The following is a 22,477-nucleotide window of genomic DNA, read 5'->3' as shown; positions in this document are numbered from 1 at the left end:
GGGCGGGGCAGCTCTGCTTCCCGGAAGAGGAGTCCCTGTCACCCAGCCCTGCCCAGGGCTGCCCCTGGGAACGTTCTGCCCGTGACCGGCCCCCGCCCCCTGCCCTGCCGGTGCTCCACCCTGCTCCTCCCTGGCGAAGTAAAGCTACTCGGCGCCTCCGGTGGGCCTGGCCGGGGCTCCGGGCTCGCCCCAGGGTGCGCAGAACGAAGGGACCCCCGGGGGCCGGTTCCGGCTGTTCTAGGTCTGCACCCACCCAACCCCACGCAGATGCAGATCCGGCCAGGTCGCGGGTAGGAGCTCATGCAGGAATTCAACACTGAGCTCAGGGCCCTCGCCCCCACCCCCACCTAGCAGGCCAGAGAGTTCGGGAAGGGGGAGGGGTGGCGGTGGGCGACTGTGGCCATCTCTGCTCTAGGCTGGCATCGTCAGCCCGGACCCCACACCCAGCAGGCCGCTCCTGCCAAAGAGAGGCGTCTACTGAGACAGACCTGGATTGTCAATAGCACACTCTTGACATTTTCCATTAGAATTCTCACTCGTGCCAGTGGCGTGTGGGGCACTTCTGCCTAATCACACATTTCCTCTGAGAAGGGAAAGGAAACACATTTCAAAATGCTCTCCAGTATTTACTTTTCAAATACGCAGAATCCTTAAAAATCGCTTCAAGAAACAAAACCGTCAGCTCAGTTTATACGGAAAGAGATTAAAACGGCTGGTTTCGAATGAAAGGAGTCTCAGCATCAGCCCAGCTCCAGCCTCTCGAGGCCCCACGGAGCCAACAGGGGACGGCGCTCACAAGTGCGGGTTCCTTCGCCCAAAAGGTCAATCGGAGTTCAGGGTGAGGCACACCCCCTGCAGCACCCAGTGAGATACGTGCTTTGTGGTGAAGAGATCGGCTTCAAACACCAGGCCAACTCCCATGGCATTCCTTCTCATGGAGGTGGTGTAGACCGGCGTCCGGAAGGTGTTCTGCAAAGGAGAGGCACGTGAGGCGTCCCCCACGGGCGGCGGAGGAGCTCAAGCCCGGGAAGCAGGAAGCCCAGTCTAGGTGCTGAGAGTGCAGGCGCCTCCTGCTAGGCCTGGCCGAGGCTTCAAGGGGCTTTGCGGGGCCGCCCTCCGCTGACTGCAGATGGGGCTTCGTGTAGCTACGCTCATCAGACGGGCATCCGGGCCAGGCGAGGCAGGGGGCGCCTGCTGTCCACATCAGACGTAAGTATTTTATGATTCAGGCAGTGCCCGCAGAAGGTCAAGGGAATGGAGGAGTCTCTTCCTGAAGTTAATCTGGACCACAGCTCCGAACTTGAAGCCGTGCCCCCCCCCCCCCCGGGGGAGTCTCTGCTTACACACGTTTGCATGCGTGTGTCTTCCTGGAAGGTGGCTCCACACTGTTGTCCTGTCTCGGGGCTTCCCCCCCTCCCACAAAAGGCTAAGCACCTGTAAGGGTGCTTAAAGGGTAAGACTGAACTGCAATCCCCCCCCCCGATCCCCCCCAACCGTGCCCCCGGTGGGGGGCAGGGAGGGGAGGACGGAGCCAGGAACAGGCGTCAGCCTTCTACCTGTAGTTTGAGGCGATGGGCTTCGATGGGGATGATCTTCAGAATCGGCAGGTCGACCACCAGCACCTTGGGTTTGCTCTTGATAAGACATCCTCTTTCTACATCCCAATCAGCGCCTTCGAGATACAGTCCTGAGACGAAGCATCCTGGATATCCCAGGAAGAGCCCAGGGTTTATGTGGAGGCACCAGCCACTCTGCTGTGCACACAGTGGCCCTAGATATGTCCACAGTGCACACACAGAGGCAACTCCCTCGCTCTCCTCCCCCAGACATAGCCCAGGTCTTTGTCCAAAAGACGTGGCCGTCATTTCTTCCCTTTTCAGAAGGACACTGTAGACGCCGTGAGCCTCCCCTCCCCACGGCTTTGGCAAAGGAGACGAGGGAGAGTTGCCTCCCCCACCAGTCAGGCTTCAGGGCACACAGACCTAGACTGCTTGGGCCCCCAGGTTATAAAGACAGAAGCACCACAGCTTGGTGGTGGGCCAAGAGGGAGTGCGGAGAGGAAGTCAAAGCCTCACCGAGAAAATGGTGTCTGCGGAGCAGAACACGGCAGACACACACAGCGGCAGAGGAGAGGACAGTCACTTGCCCAGAGAGTTCCTCCGAGGCTTCAGTGAGCATCCCTGAATCTCCACCGTGAACCCTATCTCTAAGCTCACTCAACAGGGCTTTTGTGGCTCACGGGTAAATGTCTTCTGACTATGGCGGCAGCACTGCCGTGGGGAACGGCAGCGTCAGTCACCAGTGTCACAGGGACTGACGTTGTAATTTCATGGGTCGAACCTAGTCCAACCTGCCCTCTGGCTCCCATGCCCCCAGCCCCTCAAAGTTTCCAGGGAAGCCCTCGGGCCCTCCTTTCTCTGAACGATCTAATTCTGACCCAGGAGCCACTTCCGCAAACGAGCAGGGCGAACGTGGTTCAGGTCCCTCCTGACATCAACCCCAGGTCTCGGTGTCGGAACTGGAAGAGAAACGCACGTATCGACCCCCAGAGAGATCGAGACACAGACCGTGCACACATACAGCCAATATTCGCGGCAGCCTTCCTTTCAAACCCGGCCTGGCCCATTTCCGCCCACACCATGCTTGTTCCTCTGAATGGGGGACGGCTCGGGGAGGGAGACCCGATAGGGAGCTGACCGTACCTTGTCCTGCCCGCTCGTTCACTTCATCTGCATCTTGGAACTTGGTCACTTGCGTGAACAGGGTGGAGCGGTCCAGCGGCCAGCCGTTCCTCCGGCAGGTGGCCTGCACCAGGGCCGTGAGGTAGGATTCCGGGATGTGCAGCCCCGAGAGCCACATCACGCTGGGCTCACTTTCAGTGACCTGGAAGGCAGGGGGCAAGGTGGCGGGAGACCGGGGCCGCCACCAAATGCCAGGGCCAGAGCTGACCAGAAGATCGGGTCAGGATAAAAGACACAGTTCACCTTCGCAGCAAAAAGATGGTGTCGGAACAACGGCAGCCTGTCTGGGAGAACAAGCTGAACCACCCGGTTCCAGAAGGAGCAGAGACTTAAAGAATAAAACCACGAGAGTACCAGGTCGGCTCTCCAGTGAACACTGTCATGATCTTGAGTTGGAAATGCAAAACCCAGAGGCCATAAAAGAACAGACCGAGACATTTGACCAAATAAAAATGTAAAACTTTCTTCTGGAAGAAGTGCCATAGGCAAAAATCAAAAGATGCTGACAAGCTGGGGGGAAACACTTGCAACACCAGCAGACCAAGGGCCCATCTCCTGGATACACAAAGAGCTCTAAAACATCAGTTTAAGAAGATAGAGAACTTGATAAAAATGAAATCAAGACACGAAAAGACAATTCACAGAAAAAACATGAAACAGCTATATGTGTGTAAGATATGCTCAGCCTCACCATAACTCAAGAAACGCACACCTAAACATATTAGCGTTTACCTATCAGGAAAAAAAGATCCAAAATATTAAGAACACACATGGTGCAGCAAGGGGAGGAAATAATCGTGTTCACTCGCTGTGGTTTCCACTTCTCTAGAAGGCGATGTGACAAGAGCTGTTAGAATGTAAAATGCACATTGGGGTGCCTGGGCGGCTCAGTCAATTAAACATCTGACTTCGGCTCAGGTCATGATCTCAAGGTTCGTGAGTTCAAGCCCCGCATCAGGCTCTGTGCTGACAGCTCGGAGCCTGGAGCCTGCTTCGGATTCTGTGTCTCCCTCTCTCTCTGCCCCTCCCCCACTCATGCACGCTCTCTCTCTCTCTCTCTCAAAAATAAACATTAAAAAAAATTAAAAAGAATGCAAAACGCACACACTGAGACCCAACACTTCCGCTGTAGGGACCTACCTGTGAAATATACTCGTGTGCATCCAAAGGTACATGCGCCAGAATGTTGTATTGGCAAAATAGAGGGGGGGAAAATCCCCAAAGGGAACCACCCAAATGTCCAGCAGGCGAAAGAACATGGAATATCTGTAAAATGGAGTCCCCTTAAAAGAATAAGGTCGACCTAAATGCACTTAGATGGACAGTGGCCAAGATGGACTCTGAGACGAACAAATCAAGTGTGCATAATAGGCTTCAAAGTCTTAAAAACAAAAAGAAAAGGAAAAAAAAAGATACAGGTATGCTTGTAGAGTCAGGAGCCATTTCTTGAGCACCCAATCACCGCTAATAGAAGGTACCTCCGGGGCGCCGGAGAGGGGTTGGAGGTGGTTGGGGAGGGGGGTGGTCCAGGCTGAGCCTCGAACTGACGCGCAGACTGTGGTCTCTCACTTACCCACGATGTGTACTGGCTGAACCGCCGCAGGAAGTAGGGCATCCAGTTTCCAAGGGACTTTAATGTGTCAGGGGCCAGCTTTCTCCAGATACTAGGGATTTGCCCGAGGAAGAGAGATCTGGCTACGTCATCTAACTCGTTGCTCATTCCAACTTCTCCGGCCAAGGCCTGTTCGCAGAATCAAGAGCGGTCAGGCAAGACTGTGGGAAGACCGGGTACTGCGTGTAGGCAGAGGTCTGCACACGAGGGGCGTGCTCACCCTCTGAAGTTCAGCCAGAGACCTGGACATCCGTGTGACGAGCTTGTTGAAGCGCTCCAGCTCCTGCAGAAGCACCACCGAGGTGGGGGAGAGTCCCACCCCGAGGTGCTTCCTGACCTGGTCCAAGTCAAAGATCTGGGGCATCTTGTTCTCTATGTCCTTGGCAACGTGGCCAATGTAATCATCTCGGCTGATGCCGCTGCTGGATTCCCCTAAAACCAGGACACGTTTTAGGGAGAGCAAGGCATCTGAGGGTTAGGACGGGGGCGTCCTGAGCCTTCTGGTTCTAGGAAAGGCATCGACGCTACAGAAACCACGAGGACCAATAGCCCTCTGGGCCGACAACGCCCTTCCACCGTAGCCACGCTAGTTCAGTCCCCGCGGCCGACTTTACCTGTCTGAGGCTGCAGCTCCAGCAGGTGAGTCCACATGTCTCGAGCCGCCTGAGTATAATATCCAATCTCGGCATTGGAATGAAGACCAAACACTTCAGGTGTGTTGGTCAGCGGGAGGGCCTCAATGGCTTCTATAATCGGGACGGAGAGGACACCGTCACACAGCCCTCAATTTCTGCGGCTGCGTGGCCTCAACATCCCCAGATACGCAAAACTAATTTCCACTGCGTGGTGGGTGGCGTGTTTTTAAATACAAATTCCATACTGCCACGCCCCATCCGGCTCCGTGTTTATTTCTTATGACAAAAATGGCTCCGTGAGCTTCCTGGGGCCCACTCTGCCCTTCAGGCGGAATGTGGCGTATTTGTCATCACCCCAGGACAGGGAAATCTAAACTAACTCCATCAGCGCTGAGGCTACAAAGAACTTGCTGGGCCCCCTACAAAACATAACGGAGCACGCCCACCAGCCAAGGATCCCCCCAGGAGAGGGGTCAGAAGAGCCATCAAGCCAACCACAGAAAACAGAACAGCTGAGATGTACGGTCGGTCTCCCTTAGAAAAAACTTCTAACATATATTTTGATGCCTGAGAAATCTCACCAACAAATTTTTCCTTCTCATCACCGGCGGGGATTTTATAGTCCACCTCCTTATTCCGGAAGAAGTGGAATGGCTGGAAAGTGTCAAAAATGAAGTCTCCCAGGTACTCATCCATGTAGATGGTCAGGATGCGCCGATCAAAGCTGTCGATGGCCCGTCCTCCATACATGACCTGAGTGACCGAGAGCAAGAGCTGGCCGGGAACCCAGGACCCACCTGAGACCTGATGTGCCCTCGGGGGGGTGGGGGGGAACTCCTGCTGGCCGGGCTGCTGTGCAGCTCAAACCATGTTGATCACATGCCTTTGGCCCACTGTGCACAAGAGGCTTGTGCAACTTTGTGGGGTCCTGGAAGCCAGTGTGCCATTTGCAAAATCCCCAAAACGTAGTGAAGAGACAACAAAACAACAAAGAAGCCAGCCACCACTTTGGCCTTGGGAATTGGTGGTGCCCCTGCGTGAGCACACGCAGGCCACGGGGGAGGCATTCCCACACGGCCTGTCTAAAGTCATGGTCTCCAGGGTAGCCCTCCACGCCCACCGACCGGGAGCGAGGCTACGACGACATGCCTAAGGCATGGCGAGGAGGGGAACTGCCAACCCCCCAGAGAACATGGCCCCCAGGATGATGAATCCAGAACCTCCATGTGGACGGATCCCACTTAGGAGAAAGACGATCGGGTGATGAGCCAGCAGAATTCCATAGAGACCTTGCAGCTGACACGCAGCAGAAGCAACAGGGGAGTCACCAAGGTCTCAGAGGTCACTGATAAGGGCACCAGGCCACAGCCCAGCTCCAGCCCTGGGAGGCAGTCCACGATGGGTCCCCCAAGACACTCCTACCTCTCCAATCAGGTACTTGAGGCTGCCCCACGGGATCCTAGGGTCACGTTGCTGGAAGGCTTTTGTTAAGTATGTGTTCAGAATCTCCATGCAGACCTTAAAAGACGAGGGACAGGCATGGTTGTGCTCCAGCCCACAGAGTCGCTCACGTTCTGACCCTCTCCTCAAGTGTGGGCAGGAACACCGCGGCTGTTCACAACTCAGAGAAGGGGTGGGGGTGACACAGGCCGGCCGAGGAGGAAGTTTCTCGGGAGAAGCAGCAGCCACTGCGTCCTAACCTGGAAGTCAGACTCATTGAAGTCATAGTACACGTTCCACCCGATCTTCCCGAACTTTCTCCTCTCCAGCACCACCGCGTGGAAGAACGCCAGCACGTAGACCAGGGACTTGAAAGCAGGGTGCGGACACTGCTCCAGCACTTCAGGAGAGATCTTGAAGTAAGTCGCTCTCATGTTGAGTTTCAGCCCGTTGGGTGGCTCCGTAACAACCTGTCAGAAGAGAAGACAAATCGTGACGGAAACCGCAGACCCACGAGTCCAGCTTTGAAGAGGGCGCAAAATGTAGACACCTGGGCTTTCCCTCCATCCCTGCGTGGCCATCTCTCCTGCTCCCCAGGCAGCAAAAGTCTCTTATAAGGACCCGGGCAAAGAAGATAAGGGACCAGATGTGGTTCTGACTCCCGCTCATCAGATGACCCAGAGAAGTGAAAGAAGCCCGTGGGAGCTTCAGATGCAAAACGGACGTCACCAAGTTTTCCCTCTATCTGCCCCAGGTGACGGATGACAAAATCTTGCCACACAAAACTTGTCTGGGGAGTAAGTTAAATGGGGCGTGTAAACCACTAGAGAAGTGCAGCGGAGGGCGGGCCTGTCATCGAAGAGAAAAAGAAGGTTTCATAAACGTGAAGTCCAGGAAAACGAACCCAGGTATTATTTTGGACACATGCGGAAGGAAGTGGTAAAGACAGGCCTGAGGGTCGTAAGTGTCACGCGGTACGGGACAGTGCTTGTCTCTGAAGAGAGAGGGAAAGACGGAACTGGAAAGGGTGGCCGTGAAGGTCTGGCTGCGTTGGAGGTTTACTTCCAAGCACGCGCTCGCTCACACGCTCACACGCACACACGGACGGCAGAATGGCAGCGATCTGAGGAACAGGACTGTGGGGACGGGTGTTTGTCCTGAACCAAACCTTCAAAGACTTCTGCAGAATCCCAATGGGGAAGCCCCTGGTGGGGTCTGTGGTGAGCCACAGGCGGAAGTCTGGGTGGGGTTTGCTGATCCTCTCCAGGGACTTCTCCAGATCTTTCAGCCAGCGGACCAGGAGATGACAGTTCTGCAGCATCAGCCACTGCCCGCGGGCCACCGCCGTCTCCAGCAGCTGTAGGGCCAGCTGCACCGACGGAGAGAGAGACGGGGAGGAGTTGGTGTCCCAAAGCCACACTGAGCCCGCGCTTTCCCAGAAACCCGCTCCGAGCCCCCAGGAGGGCCCGCTCCAGGAGAGGCCACAAAGAAGCCAGTGACCCAGGAGCTACGGGGGCTGCCCTCAAAGAACCCATCTCTGAGGATCCCTCAGGGCCGCCTGAGCCACACGGCCGGTCCCGACCTGGAAGATGAGCCAGCACGTTGCACCCGCCGGCCCCCCTCAGCCCCGAGAGCTCCAGGTTCTCGGAGGCCGGCACCCTGAGCGCCTCTGCGGCCATGCCGCGGGGGCAGTGACCACCCTGACCCAAAACAGGGATGTCCGGAGACTGGAAGAGAGGACGACTACGTGTGAATGGACCCTGGAAGCAACAGAGCAGCACAGCGGCCAGCAAGGCCGGGCGGTGACAGCATGCCCGCTCTAGGACCACACCACTGCCCGCCTGCCGCTCAGGGGACGGGAACTGCACCCAGCTCACTCACCCCGGGGGCCTCGCCCAAATTTAGAGCTTATTCCTTCCAACAGCTAATTACCTTTTCTTGACCTTGACCCATGGCGAGGAATTTGAGGCGGTTTCCTCCAAAACCGCTGCGCTCGGCTAATTTCATAAGGTCACCGGCAGGGTCAGAGCCGGGACTGAGGATGAACACGATGGGCGAGGTCGGAGTGCTCTGCTCAAAGATGGCCTCGAAGCTGATCATCGGGGGCTGCACGTACCTGGCAGAGGGAACAAAGCGGGGACTCTCGCAGAGGACAGCCACGGCGTGCTCGCCTCGCCGCCTCCAGAACCTTCTGGTTGTTCTTCGGGTACAGCTCCCACCAGGTTACAGTCCATGTTGACGCACATGTCACACAAGAGGGTGAACCCCTGGGCGACGCGGGCCCTGCTGTGTCCCCCTAGCACAGCCAGGCACATCCATGGGGGCGCCACCTGACGGGGGGGCCTTCCAGGCGGACGTCCCCTCGGCACAGGACCCAGAGGCTCCACGCTGACAATGCCACAGGCGTGTCCTGAATGGCCCACTTCTCAAGATTTGAAAATTAGTTACCAACACATCAGGCCTGGGAGACTTCGTGTAGGAATCCAAATTTCTAGCTTCTTTCAAAGAGTCAGAGGATCCAGCCACTCTGGACCCCCCTTGTCAGCTGGTGTCAGTCCAGCTAAGGGGCAGCTGCCCCTGTGAACCAGGACTTGACCTCTCCGAGCTGCCACAGTCCCCACCCAGCCTGGCACACTCATTTCCATCACCTGCCGGCCATGAAGGCACGTTTGGGTTTGCAGCCCCAGATTATATGCCTGACTTCGGTTCTGGAGCTGTGCCGTCCAGTATGGAAGCCGGTAGGCACGTGTGGCTGTTGGGCACTTCGAGTGTGGCCGGTCCAAACTGAGAGGTGCTGTAAGCGTAAATTCACACAAGATTTTGAAGACTTAATACCAAAAGCAAACCAAAAAAAAAAAAAAAAAAAAATCATGTAAAATATCTTGATAATATTCGTATTAATTACATGTCAAAATGATAATATTTTAACGTACCAGGTCAAATAAAATGGTATCAAAATTACCTTTATCTGTTCCTTTTTGAACGCGGCTCCTAGAAAACTTCACCCGTGTGCCTCACCTGGTATTTCTCCCGAACGGAGCGGTACGAGGGTGACCACAGAAGAGCGCTCAATGACAAGGCGGTGGCAGTTCCCTGGGAAGCCGGCCCATCGCTGCTGTCTGTGAGTTCAGGCTGGGGGGAGGGGCGCGGGGGAGGACCCCACAGAAGGGCCGAGCAAACACAACAACGCACTTACTTCTCTCCCATGGTTAGAGTCACATAGTCGGTCACCGCCCGGTACACCCGATCCACGCGGAAGCAGCGCAAAATAAGCAACTTCTGGAAAGGGGTGATGCTGCTATCGTAACCCAAGGGGAATGGAAACTGCTCGAGGGAGTCCAGGTCGTACCACTGGGGAAAGCAAAAGACACGGGTGGTGGCGTCGACGCAGAAGCGCTAGAGCCTCCATTTTTCTGCGAAGGTCCCAAAAGCCACTGTAAAGGAATGAAATCTTTAGAAGCTTGCACCTCCGGTCACTTCTAGACAGCTCTGTCATTTTCTACCTCCTGCTCCAAAACTAAGAACTTCAGGAAGGGAGGGACTGAATCGTTTTCGCTGTTGAGTCCTCAGTGCCCGTCAAGGATTGCGCTCCACGGTAGGTGCCTATTTCTCGGATGGGTGGACGGACAGAAGGACAGTTGGGTGGTTCTCCCGCAACGCTAGCTGAACTAGATAAAGGAGAATTCAGTCAAGCGCCACGGAGGGTGAGAACAGCACTCTGAGTGAGTCCCACAAAGGAGTCTCTTCTTGCTCACAAAGAGGCTATGGTTTGGGTCTCAAGACGACTGATTCGCAGGGAAGGGAAGGAGGAGAGACAGAACGTGATCTCACCTCCTGCCAGACAGAGGGATGTTTCTCAACATCATCGGGAAGATTCCCGAAGGAGTCCGAGAACACTTCTGATAAAAGCATGATATCTTCCCATCCCTGGTCAGACAACCAAGCACAGGGCTTTTTCCGGTGGCTTTTCTCCAGGGAAATGTTTCCTGACCACGACAGAAGAAGAGAAGTAAGCGGCTGGCGGCAACATGCCGGGAAGAGTGAGCAGCTCAGTGCTTTCACTCCTCCCGCTCCAGGGGAAAATCCTCGTCTCCAGCGGGGACGGGACAAGGCGGGAGGTGTGCTTGGCTCGCCTCCCCTCGGCCCGGGACCCCAGCCGGGCAGCTCAGCGTGACTGCCGGCCTCAAGGCAGCCTTCTGAGGCTGGAATATTTAGGAAAGCGGGGCTGTTGGAAGCCAAGTTCCAAGGAGAGTTTTTGTTATTATTGTGGTTTGTGTTAATGAACTTAGATGTGTGCGTGGGCAATGTGGGCCAAGGGAGTTGGGAAGAATGAAAAAGGGGACACATTTGTCACCTTTGAAGAAGAAGTCTAATTCTTCCTGCGGGACTCTGCCTTCCGCTTGCTCTATCTTGATCGTCATATTGAAAGAAAACAGTAACTTGTGCCTCTCAAACAGCCCTGGAGGGAAACATCAGAGGGTACGGATAAAGTCAATTTGCTTTAAAAAAAAAAAAAAAAAAAGGAGTTTGTTATGCACACCAGCCTCGAATGTAAGAGAGATGAAATGAAACAAGGGAGCAGCGCACCTGCATCTGGCCCTCTCTGCTCTGTGTGTCCACGGCTGTGCGAGTGTAGCCGCTACGGGCTCAGCTCGCAGGTGGTGCCCAAGGGCCAGCTGCGATGGCGCTTGCTCCTGCGCGTGCGCAACGGCCCTAGCTACGGCGGCACCTGCCACACCGGCCCGGGAAGCGCAGGGCAACGGGGGAACCGTGTGATAGAAGTCCGGAGCCACCTTCTCGACGGAAAACTGGTCGTTCGCCTAACTCTAAGTGCAAGTTCTTGTCTGTTACAGTGTAGAAGAGGTGTTAGCAAGCTTCCTACAAAAGGCTAGGTAGGAAGTATTTTTGACTTTTCAGGCTAGACGGTCTGTGTAGTAACGATTCATCTGCCATTACAGCAGGAAAGGGGTCCCAGACCGTATAGGCGTAAGCGGGCACAGCCGTGTTCCAACAGCACATTATTCACAAAAGCGGGCAGTGAGCCAGATCTGGCCTGCTGGTCACGGTTTGCCAGCCCTCCGCTGCAGAGCAAGCACATTCCATCCACAGATTCTCTACTATTGGTAGGGGGATGCTAAATATTAAAGTTCTTCTTCTTTGTAAAAACAGAAGAAATGTGTTCTTGGGGAGGGGACTTGAATTCTACTCTTCTGTGTGCTGCAGGTGTTGGCCACTTAAACAAGCCCTGGAGGAACGACAGTCCTCAACCTTTTTCCTGCCCAGCTGCTATGGGCTGAATTGTGCATCGCCCCCCCCACCCCCCCGCCAAATCCACATGTTGAAGTTCTAACCCCAGTGCCTTGGAATGTGACCATATTTGGAGACGGAGCCTTTAAAGAGGTGCAGTCAGGGGCGCCTGGGTGGCTCAAGCCGTTGAGCATCGGACTTCGGCTCGGGTCACGATCTCACAGTCCATGAGTTCAAGCCCCACATCAGGCTCTGTGCTGACAGCTCAGAGCCCGGACCCTGCTTCGGATTCTGTGTCTCCCTCTCTCTCTACCCCTCCCCCGTTCGCGTTCTCTCTCTCTCTCTCTCTCTCAAAAATGAAATTAAAAAAAAAAAAAACATAAAAAATTAAAAAAAAATAAAGAGGTGCAGTTAAGTGGAGGCCGTGAGGATGGGGTCCCATCCAACCTGCCTCACGTCCTCAGCAGAAGGGATCTGGACACACAGACCCCAGAGGTGCACACGCACAGAGCGCATTTGTCCTAATCAGTGCAGAGGTGCTCACCTGTGCACCCGTAGTTATAGATGTTGAAGGTCAGTGTGTCCATAATGTTCTTTAGTCGCTTCATGAGAATGGAATCGGGCAGCGACTTCTTAAGTGACAAGCCAAAAACGTCCAGGAAGGCGATGAGGGAGTACTGGTACATGGAGTTCACGAGGGCCATCTCGGACAGCACGAAGAACAGGATGGCCCCCCTCCTGGCGGCCGGCCGGTAGCCGTCCCGCAGCCTGTCGATGTCCAAGGCTGTCTTCTCTGCCAGCTTGAGCTTCTCCGACACCTAAAGAAAAGATGTGCGTCGCCATGGAAACAGGGAGACGGACACCCACAACCGGGATGACTTATGAAATGGGCAAGAAAGTAAGGGATGCACGGGGCGCCTGGGTGCCTCCATCGGTTGAGTGTCCAACTCCTGATTTCGGCTCAGGCCATGATCTCACAGTTTGTGAGTTCGAGCCCTGCACTGGGCTCTGCACTGACAATGCGGAGCCTGCTTGGGATCTTCTCTCTCCCCCTCTCTCTCTGCCCCTCCCCTGCGCGCTCTCTCTCTCCCTCTCTCTCTCAAAATAAATAAATCAAACTTATGAAAAGTGTAAGGGATGCCGAGAGCAGGGTGGGGGGGTGCAGCAAGACAAGCCACGCAGCACCCACAGGGGTTTGAAAAGCACCTGCCTGGACGTCTGTGGCTGGGTGCCCCCGCACCTGTGCCCTCTTCCTCTTCTTTTTGTTTTTAAATTTTTGGGAGAGAGACGACAAGTGGGGGAGGGGTAGAGAGAGGCGGGGGCAGGGGATCTGAAGCAGGCTCTGAGCTGTCAGCAGAGAGCCTGACACGGGGCTCGAACTCACGAACCACGAGATCATGACCTGAGCCGAAGTCGGACGCTCAACCCCACTGAGCCGCCCAGGCGCCCCGTGCCCTGTTCTTCTAATAACAGTACTGACTTGAACTTGGAGACTCCAACGTCCCCCTTTCATTCCAAACGTGGCGTCCACCCCAACGCCAGGAGAGGAGCATATAACCCAGACCCAAGCAGTCCACACACCACAAACCAGGCTGTGGGACCGGTTTGGGGTGGGGACGTGACTTAAATGGCTCTGGGGAACCTTCATGATAGGGACAGGTAAAGATTCCCACTCTTCCCTTTGGACCCGAACCTGAGGGGGCATGAGGCCACACCCACCTTGTAACCATGAGGGGGGCTTGGCCCATGGGGAGGCAGAGAATGAAGCCAACCCAACAAAAGGCCCAGCCCAGAAATGGAAAGAAACTGAGTCCTAATGATATGTTTGGAGTCCTGGATCTAGGCCTGCCTGAAGCCATCCCTGGGCTTTGTTTTCTAAGCTAATAAATTCCCTTTTGACTTAGGCCAAGTAGGGCTGGGTTTTCTTTTCTTTTTTTTTTTTTTTTTAATTTTTTTTTTCAACGTTTATTTATTTTTGGGACAGAGAGAGACAGAGCATGAACGGGGGAGGGGCAGAGAGAGAGGGAGACACAGAATCGGAAGCAGGCTCCAGGCTCTGAGCCATCAGCCCAGAGCCCGACGCGGGGCTCGAACTCACGGACCGCGAGATCGTGACCTGGCTGAAGTCGGACGCTTAACCGACTGCGCCACCCAGGCGCCCCGTGGGCTGGGTTTTCTATCACTGTCAACTGAAAGAGGCTGGCCTGATGCACAAGGGTCCCTGGGAACACGTCTAGGGCTCCCCTCCCCATTGCACACCCCAGCAGAGGTGGCCTGTTCTCATCACGCAAATCCTCAGGTGACTAGGAGCCCAAATCTGACGACAGCACAGGTGGAGATCCCCCCTCCCCACCCTCCCCCAACGCCTCGGCTTCTAAGACCCGGGAATGAGGCCCTGAGATCATGGAATCCAATGTTCTCCTTTGGAGACATTTTTCCTTTTCTCCTCTCTCCTTTGGCGCTCCCAAAGGCGCGTCCGGGACCACACCCGCCCCCCCCCCGCCCCCCCCCCCCCCGCCCCCACCGGGCCCGGCTCAGTGCATTTGCCGTGCGGTTCGCACCTCCATGGCTTTGGATTTCGTCTCCTCCAGGGTCTGCACCAGCTCCACGTTGTCCAGCATGTTCCCCGTGGAGGTCGCCAGTTCCCGAAGGAGGGAGTCTTCCAGATCCTTCAGCAGGTTCTTGTTCTCACTCGTCTCCTGGATGAGGTGCTCCCGCTGCTCCTCCAGCTCGCGCCTCTCGTAAGCCACCAGCACGCTCAGCAGCTGGTCCTCGAGCCCCTTCAGTGTGACTGGGGAGCGGGGGGGAGCCGTCACTGCGGGGCACCCCGTCTCCTCGCCTGCTGCGCGCTCGCGCCCGGGACAGGCTGGGGCTGCGTCTGAGCCAGCCCCTTGGGAACTCGAGGACTCGGCCCTGCCGTCACCCTAAAGCCACGGGTCAAAACCGTCAGAACAACACGGAGACGCTGCCCACCCTGTGGGGGACAAGAGTGTGGGCGGGGGTCCCAAAATAAATACTGGGGGGCCAGAGTGGAAAGCACACCCAACCTAATTAACCGATTTACGCAGGTGCAGGCCAACCCGAGAAAACGGGAGAAACGGCACTCGGTCCCTGACAGAACTCAGCCAAGAGGAAGGGCAGAAATCCAAAATCATGCCGCGTACTTCAGTGCACCACACGGAGTAACTTCCGGCCCCAGCACAACAGGGTCTCGCCCCACTCAGGGTGTGGGTACCTGGGCCCGTGGTCCAGACTCAGCACGCCCCAAGACACGTACCCCGCTGCCTTCCTAGGGGCGCCCAAACCTTCATCACCAAGAACCGACCAGTTGCGATCTGGCTAGGAGCGAATGACCTGGGGTCACCTAACGAAACGGCGTCCCCTGAAAACTCTGGTCCCCAGTTGTGGTCTCCGTGGTAACCACCCTAATTCGCCACTGAGGTTCTGTACATCCTTACCGGTGTAGTTGATGACCATGGCTTTCCCAAACACAGACGGGCTGTATCTGGGATTGGCCAGCTTGGTGTTTAGGTACAGTCTGAAATTTGAGTCGTAATCCACCTCCTTATCCCCCAGGATGATAAACTGCCGTCCTTGGGAGACTTTGATATTCTTTTCTAAGACGTTATCGATCACCGGATCGATGTACTCGTCCACGTCGTGGAACAGGAAAGGGGTCCCATACTTTATGGCCATCTCCAGCTGCTTGAGGAAGTCGGGGTCATTGAAGGAAGCAACCTGCAAGACGGAGGTAGGCACTGAGAGTTGTGCCCTCGGCAACTGTGCAGGGAGAGCGCCTTGGCCTTCGGAGGGGGGAGGGGACATGCCGGTGCCTGGGGGGTGGAGGGAACCAGAGGGGAGAAAGAACGGGAGAGAAGCAAAGCGTGAGACCCGCAGAAGCCAGAAACCCCTTAGGTTCAGGCTCTGAGCAGCCCAAAGTGATCGCGAGAGATTCTCCTTCCGTCTCACAGAAGAGTCGGCAGAAATCTTTCTTTCACTCGCCTCTTTGCTTCACCTCCCTCCAACCTCATGACGGCTTTGCTAGCTCTTTCCTCAAAACGTCTGGGAAAACTCCTCTCTTCTAGCCCCCGGGGCCTCCTTCTCCTTTTCCCTTCACCTGCTTTCATTATGTTCACTAACTTGGCCTCCCCCCCTCCCCTAAGCTGGAATCACCCCCCCCCTTTAAGTGGGAGCATGGTGGCAGGGGTGGGGCTGGGGGCTACGTGGCGCTGGCTCAGGACCCCGGCAGGCTGAGGGAGGAAGAGGAAAGTCAAGAAGCATCTCCTCATTAATATCTGTCTCGGGGGCACCTGGGTGGCTCAGTCGGTTAAGCATCCAACTTCGGCTCAGGTCATTTTCAAGCTCAGGTCAGATTCGTGGGTTCGAGCCCCACATCAAGCTCTGTGCTGACAGCTCAGAGTCTGGAGCCTGCTTCAGATTCTGTGTGTGTCTCTCTCTCTGCCCCTGCCCAGCTCACACTCTGTCTCTCTCTCTCAAAAATAAACATTAAATAATAATAATAATAATAATAATAATAATTGTCTCACCATAGCTATGTGTGTATCTTAGAGGCAGACCTTCCCCCCAACAGCCTGTACATACTTGGGAGCGAGGACCAGGAAAAAAAAAAAATAAGGAAAAAAGTAATTTCAATTTCAGCAATTTCACCCAGGGCAACTGAACACATATGCCCACCAAAAAAAAAAAAAAAAAGAAAAAGGAAACTTGCACACGAATGTTCACAGCAGTATTATTCATGCTAGTCAAAAAGCAGAAACAATCCAGATGTCCATCTATGGATTAAATGGATGGTCAGACGTGGTCTGTCCAGGCAACGGAGTATTATCCATCAATAAAAACTAAGGAAGCACGGACACCTGCTTGAAAACATGATACTGAGGGAAAGAGAAACCAGACACAAAAGTCCACATGTATGATCCCATTGATATGAAATGTCTACAAGAGGCAAATCTATAAAAGACATCCGTGGTGGCCAGGGGGTGGGGGGCAGAGGGAGCGTGTGGGTAGGTGGCTATAGCATGCAACATTGCTTTTGGGGGGTAGTGGTAAAAACAGATTCTGGTGTTTGTTGTAGAACTCTGCAGGTAATATACAAAAAAACCACCGAACTGTATGCTTCAAAGGGTGAATTTTACAGTATGTGAATTATATCTCAATCAAAAGATACTGAGATATCATTCCTCCCTTCCAGAATTAAAAAAAAAAAAAAAAAAAAAAAAAAAAAAAAAAGCATCTAAGCCCTGGATGGGTAGGGTGCACCTTCGAGCTCCTGGCAGCTGAAAGACGTGCCCAGGTAAGCGAGCAGAGCCCCAGGCAGGTGGTGCAGCCCTCAGAGACGGGACGGGGTGGGCGGGCAGGGAGGCGGCTGGCTCGGCTAGGGCTTCAGGATGGTGACGCCTCAGCTCAGCATCGCTGGGGGCCCCGGGGCTGTCACGGTAGAGATGGCGGGAGAGAACAGGCAGGGAGGGCAGGGGTCACCCAGGGAGGGGCCGGCCGTACCCGCAGGTTATTTTTCTCCTCTTTTCTCTTTATCCAGTTGAGGGCCTGCTGCTGGGGGTCGATGCAGAGGGGGAACCGGCTGGCCCGGGTGGTAAGGATGCCATTCTGAACCGAGAGCTCATCGGGGGGCAGTCCCTGGGAGCCCCACCTGGAAGGAACAGTGACAGGGAAATGTATTTTTCTTGTGCAAGTTGTAACCAAGTGCTGACGGTGGTAGGACTGGCCTTCCAGAACAATCTACCAACCCACAGGCTGCTCAACGCTCCTCAGGGTCCAGGAAGCCGGATCTTCTGTGCAGTCAAGTCAACTGCACCCCTTGCTGTGTCCTGCCGGGGTGACACCCACGTGGACCCCCACCCCAAGGCACCCTCGTCCTCCGGGCTCCGGGTCACACACACCTGCTGATCTCAACATCGTCCGTGAGCAGGCTTTCTAACCGGAAGGGCTGGCTCAGGGGAATCTCCCGCTCCAGGATGTCACTCTGCCAAACTTGGTTGACCATCTGGTCACGGAACTCCCACGTGAACGCGCCCTCGTAGCTCAGGAAAGCCGAGCAAAGCAGGCAGTCCCCCAGCAGCTTCACCCGCCGGTGCATCAGCTCGTCCAGGTCATTCAGCCACCTGGCACAGAAGACGGGGGGGCTGCGGTAAGCCGTTATCTTCCGGCACAATCAGAAGGAACATTCTAGAAGAACCGCCTCGAGCCGCCGCTAATGGGGCTAGCCAGAAGGAAACGTCGTTGGAGATATTCTCTCCTTTTAGAAACAAAGACTGCCAGGTCATTTTGCCACACCCCACCCTGGTGAGCCCAGCGTTTTGGAAGACTTTGTCTAATTGCAGGGTTCAGCAGAACCCAGCATCTAATTGGGGGGCTGGACAAGTATTTGCGGGATGCATCTAGTCTCCAAGCTATTTATTAAGTAGTAATCACGTTGTTTCCGAACGCTTTGATCAATAACTTACAGACACACCCAGCAGAACTCATGAGCTCTGGTCCTGCTTGGTGACAAAATTCTACCCGAGATAAAAGGAAGTAGATGTTTCACCTGGCCTCTTCTGGTAAATGGCCAAAGTCTTCGAGGTTTTAGAAATACTGAAAATGGTTTGTTTCCTACAAGCAGACAGTATTTTCTAGTGTTTTCCATACCCCTTTTATGGTGTTGGAATGGAAACTACCAGCGGACCAGCTCTGGCCACATGGCCTTGCCCCTAGGCATCAAACAGTCCCACCTGCTTAAAACTGAAGCTCAGGACTGAGCCAGACACAAGAGCCCTCGGAAGAGATTTGTCCGGCAACAGAGGCGGACTCCTCGCCCAGACCCGCCCAGGAGGCGCTCACTAGGTGCCTCAGTTAAAGGTCACTAAGAAGTAAACGTTTCTAGGACAGAGGGCGCCTTGCCAGAGGCCACTGGTGCCTCCCTGTCTCCACAGCTGCGCTGCCTCCTTAACCCTTCATAATTATTTAATCAACCACAGAATGCGTAAAATGGCATCAGCCACCCTAAACACGGTAACAGTAACATCGGAACTTTCCCACGCGGTGTTCAGATAAAAACGCAGCGCGGGGTGAAGACTACATGGCGAGACGGTCCGTCGGCGACGTTCGCTCACGGACCACAGAGTCTCAGAGCTCTTAGCGCACAGCGCGTCGGCCGCTGACCTGATGTTCTCAGACCCCAGCCCCGAGATGAGCTTGTCAGCAGCGATCAGCCGTCTCTCCATGATCTCGGCTTCTTCCTGCAGCTTTTGCTTTTCCAGAATGGCTGCCTCGTATTTGGCCCCGAGAGCCTCCAGTTCTCTCTGGATCGCTGCCAACTCATTCTGGATCTTTTCTAGTTCGCGTTTAGTGAGGTAAAAGTTCCGCTCCAGCCTGGCCACCTGTGGGAAGACGGTTCACAGGACGGTGGGGAAAGGGACCGGAGTGAGGCAGGGACGAAGGAGTCTCACCCCTGGGCTTACGTCCACACCGCGTTTCTAATGCCGTTCATACTCTTTGGGGCCGTCATACGTCCTGCTGAGGTACCTGGCTTCTTAGTCGCCTCTTCGACAGTTTGCTGCAAAAGCTCTAAACCCATTGGAAAAACAGGTCTTCATCCGAGTTAGCAGATGCTTCATTTCCCAGTGTACTGAGATCACAGTAAAATGACACTGTGGTTCTAAGTCAAAAACTCAAAAGAACGCGTGAAAACGATACTGATCTTATGCCCAGTCGTAAGTTTTCTAAGCAATAAAATTCTGAGTTATAAAGCAACGTCAAAATAGGTCTCTGGGTGCCCGGTGGCTCAGTCAGTTGAGCATCCAACTTCGGCTCAGGTCACGATCTCACGGTTTGTGAGTTCAAGCCCCATGTCGGGCTCTGTGCTGACGGCTCAGAGCCTGGAGCCCGCTTCGGACTCTGTGTCTCCCTCTCTCTCTGCCCCTCCCCCACTCGCACTCGGTCTCTCTCTCTCTCTCTCTCTCTCTCTCCCCCCCCCCCCCAAAAATAAACATTTAAAAATTTTTAAGAAAATAGGTCTCAAAATGATCGAATCAACCTGACAACTCCCTTTGTATTGTGCGTTCTGACCCAGTGGTTTTGCCCCTCAGAGGACACATGGCAATGTCGGGAGACGTTTTTAGTTGTCAAAACTTAGGGGTAGGGACAATGGCACCCAGTGGGTGGAGGTCAGGGATGCTGCTAGACATCGTACGGTGCACAGGACGGCCCCCACCACGGAGAACCGTCCGGCCCCGGACGTCATGAGCTCCAAGGCTGGGAATCCTGCTTTAGCCACAGAGGACAGTTTTTACCCATTTATCCTACTCTTTTCACGCAAAATTTGAAAATCTTCCAGACTTTGGTTCCGCCAGTTCACGCCATCTGGATGAGAGCTATAATTCAGGGTTATCATTTGGTAGTGCTGGGGGCGGGCAGGGGAACGTTTATGCGATGTAAAATCAGAACCCCGTCAGAATGCTTCCGGCAAAGCTGTGGACATATTAAACGCGACTCCAGATTGCTCCCTTGGCAGCAATGTTTAGGTCTTACGTGTGGACAGTACCTTCTCTCTTCTGGGCTTGATTTCTCGGAAAACGTCGCAGTAGCCCGTTACAGCTTCCACGAACTTCAGCATCCCCAAGCCTGCTTTGCTCACAGCTTCCATTTCTTCAGTTGTGGTGTTGAGAGTCTTCAAGAGGCCTAACGGTCAAAGATGCAATGATTTCGACGAGTGACAAGACTCCTCTTGGGAAAGTAAGGTGGGAAATAAATGAGTTTTGTGTAGGTGGATGATTAAGGTGTGAGGGAGGGGCACGTGTTACTGCCCCCCAGGACATCCTATGACCCAGGCACTTCCATGTGACATCAGGACCCGGGGTGTCCGTCCGTGGGGACCCCCGACTGTGCGTCCAAGTGGCTCAGAGCAGGCAGCTGGCTGGGATTCGTTGGCCATGACGAGTCACCGTCCCCTCTACCTATACTCTCACCCCGGGAGTAATTTCACATGAATGGAAACCCACCCAAGCCAATATTCAGGTAGAGAGAGGTCCTTGGGTTTTTGCACTTGTTGTCATCCTTCGTGTTTCATTTAGTTTTGTGTCTGAGCTGCTGAGAAAAAGCACCTGACAATAACGTTCTGAACAAACCATGAAGGTAAACGGTGGCACTATGAACTTGAGTGGCCTTTTGCAAAGACTAGCCTCGTTCCCACTGGCTAAACATCTAGGCAGGTCAGGAGCCAGGCTCAACGGGAACGTGGGCATTCGGTAACTGAGGACAGAGAGGCTGGCTGCGGGTGGTGCCGGTCCCTCCCCGCCCATCTCCCAGGGATCTACAGCAGACTGTACACTGGCAAAAAGCGCAAGGGAAGAGATCAAGGTCAGACCGCCTCTTGCACCACCATGCCTGGTGGACAAGATGCCGGAAGACAAGGCCAGGCTGGGTTCCGTAAGAAGGCGCCGTTTCCTAACGGGAACGCCAGAGTGACTGCCGTCAAACGTGCAGCAGGCATCGGCTGCCACCGCCCATCCGGCACCCAGCCTTCCCGTGTCACCCCCAGTGCTGCCATCTTCCTCTGGCAACAGTCACCCGGCCAATTCCCTCCTTGCTCTCCATCCCTACTCCCAAGACTGAGATGCCAAACTGGGATCAAGCCCGGCTATTCCTACATTCGTCTCCGCTCACCTCTAATATTTTTAACTTGGCTCTGGGTAATTGAATCAAAATCAATCTCCATCAGAGACCTCAGGAAATTGGGGTCAGACATCATGCCTTTGGCAGTTTTCCAGTTGAGCTCCTTATACCCTTTCATGATGAGGATGCACTCACACACCGTCTGCACCTGTTTGGGGGGCTTAGCAAAGGACCTGGTGAGAAACAAAGACATATGTGAATCAGACCCAGGATGCGGCCGGGACCTAGCCTAAATGAGAGTTCCAGAAAACGTGGCTCAACCGAGAGTCATCTCTTGGAGGTGACACTGCGTGGAAGCCAAGGAAGCCACATCCCGACACCGACTTGGGCTCCTCGGGGGAGCTTCTCCAAGTCAGGGACTGGTCTCCTCTATCAGGCGCCAGGTCAGGCTCCCGGAACCTGACGGCAACAGAATCACGGGGGCGGGTGTCATTTAAAATGCAAACCCGGGCCACCCCAAGCATCTGAGTCAGTAGGTCAGGGTGGAGCCTGAGAACCTGTGCTTCTAATTACACCTGGGGTGGCTCCTTAGACTCTACAGCGTAACCACTCTCATTACTGCCATCCATTTACTAGATGAAGAGACAGGGCTCAGCGTTTCACACAGCCTGCCTATGTTCACACAGCCCGTGGGGTCCGGGGTCCCCACATCCCGGGCTCCTTCGGGTCTATGTCACCCCTGTTGCCTTTGTCTTTGATGAGACCAGACCGCCACTCTGCTGATCCAACGCTCAGACGTCCCGCGCCCTCAACCCTCAGGGAACCGAGACCCAAAGAAGCAGGGGACGGCACAGCAGCACAAAGACCTGGCAAGGGACAGGTGGCACGTTCACTGGACCCAGGGGGACCGCTTGGCTGCCTGCTGCTGGGCAAAGTACCTACGACCCAGATGAGCTGTGCAGACACCAAAACCGTGAAGAGAGACAGAAGCGTAAGGAAAGTGATGGAGGGAAGGAAAAGAAAGAGAGAAGAGCAGAGATGACAGAGGCCCCAGAAGGGCCGAGGGCAGCCTGGGGGGAGGTGAGGCAGGAGCCCAGCCATTCCAGCAGGAGGCCAGGGTGACCCAGAGGCGAGAAGGAGGGCGGGAGGGAGCAAGAGAGCGAGAACAACGC

General features: G+C 54.8%; 1 protein-coding gene across 4 annotated transcripts in view; it reads right to left on the bottom strand.

Annotated features, from left to right (window-relative positions):
* Positions 1-613: 613 nt before the first annotated feature.
* DNAH10 (dynein axonemal heavy chain 10) overlaps positions 614-22,477 on the bottom strand; it is a 146,046-nt gene continuing 124,182 nt past the window's right edge. For 2 of the 4 annotated variants that reach the window (XM_030336257.1, XM_030336258.1), the window contains exons 58-79: positions 21,357-21,538; positions 20,236-20,372; positions 18,855-19,072; positions 17,594-17,815; positions 17,196-17,343; positions 15,134-15,413; positions 14,237-14,466; positions 12,220-12,493; positions 10,783-10,887; positions 10,260-10,414; positions 9,625-9,779; positions 8,361-8,544; positions 7,597-7,797; positions 6,689-6,898; positions 6,411-6,506; positions 5,570-5,741; positions 4,968-5,099; positions 4,574-4,785; positions 4,315-4,482; positions 2,703-2,883; positions 1,557-1,702; positions 614-969 (exon numbers count right to left, since the gene is read on the bottom strand). In XM_030336257.1, coding sequence (XP_030192117.1) covers positions 823-969; positions 1,557-1,702; positions 2,703-2,883; positions 4,315-4,482; positions 4,574-4,785; positions 4,968-5,099; positions 5,570-5,741; positions 6,411-6,506; positions 6,689-6,898; positions 7,597-7,797; positions 8,361-8,544; positions 9,625-9,779; positions 10,260-10,414; positions 10,783-10,887; positions 12,220-12,493; positions 14,237-14,466; positions 15,134-15,413; positions 17,196-17,343; positions 17,594-17,815; positions 18,855-19,072; positions 20,236-20,372; positions 21,357-21,538 — 3,955 coding nt within the window. In that variant the 3' untranslated portion in view covers positions 614-822. Of the gene's footprint in view, positions 970-1,556; positions 1,703-2,702; positions 2,884-3,777; positions 4,123-4,314; positions 4,483-4,573; positions 4,786-4,967; positions 5,100-5,569; positions 5,742-6,410; positions 6,507-6,688; positions 6,899-7,596; positions 7,798-8,360; positions 9,223-9,390; positions 9,780-10,259; positions 10,415-10,782; positions 10,888-12,219; positions 12,494-14,236; positions 14,467-15,133; positions 15,414-17,195; positions 17,344-17,593; positions 17,816-18,854; positions 19,073-20,235; positions 20,373-21,356; positions 21,539-22,477 lie in introns of those variants that run through there. The other 2 variants (XM_030336259.1, XR_003973202.2) reach the window with 2 other exon arrangements.

Source organism: Lynx canadensis, chromosome D3, assembly GCF_007474595.2.
Source record: "Lynx canadensis isolate LIC74 chromosome D3, mLynCan4.pri.v2, whole genome shotgun sequence".
Lineage (NCBI taxonomy): Eukaryota > Metazoa > Chordata > Mammalia > Carnivora > Felidae > Lynx > Lynx canadensis.
This window is presented reverse-complemented; position numbering and strand designations above follow the sequence as displayed.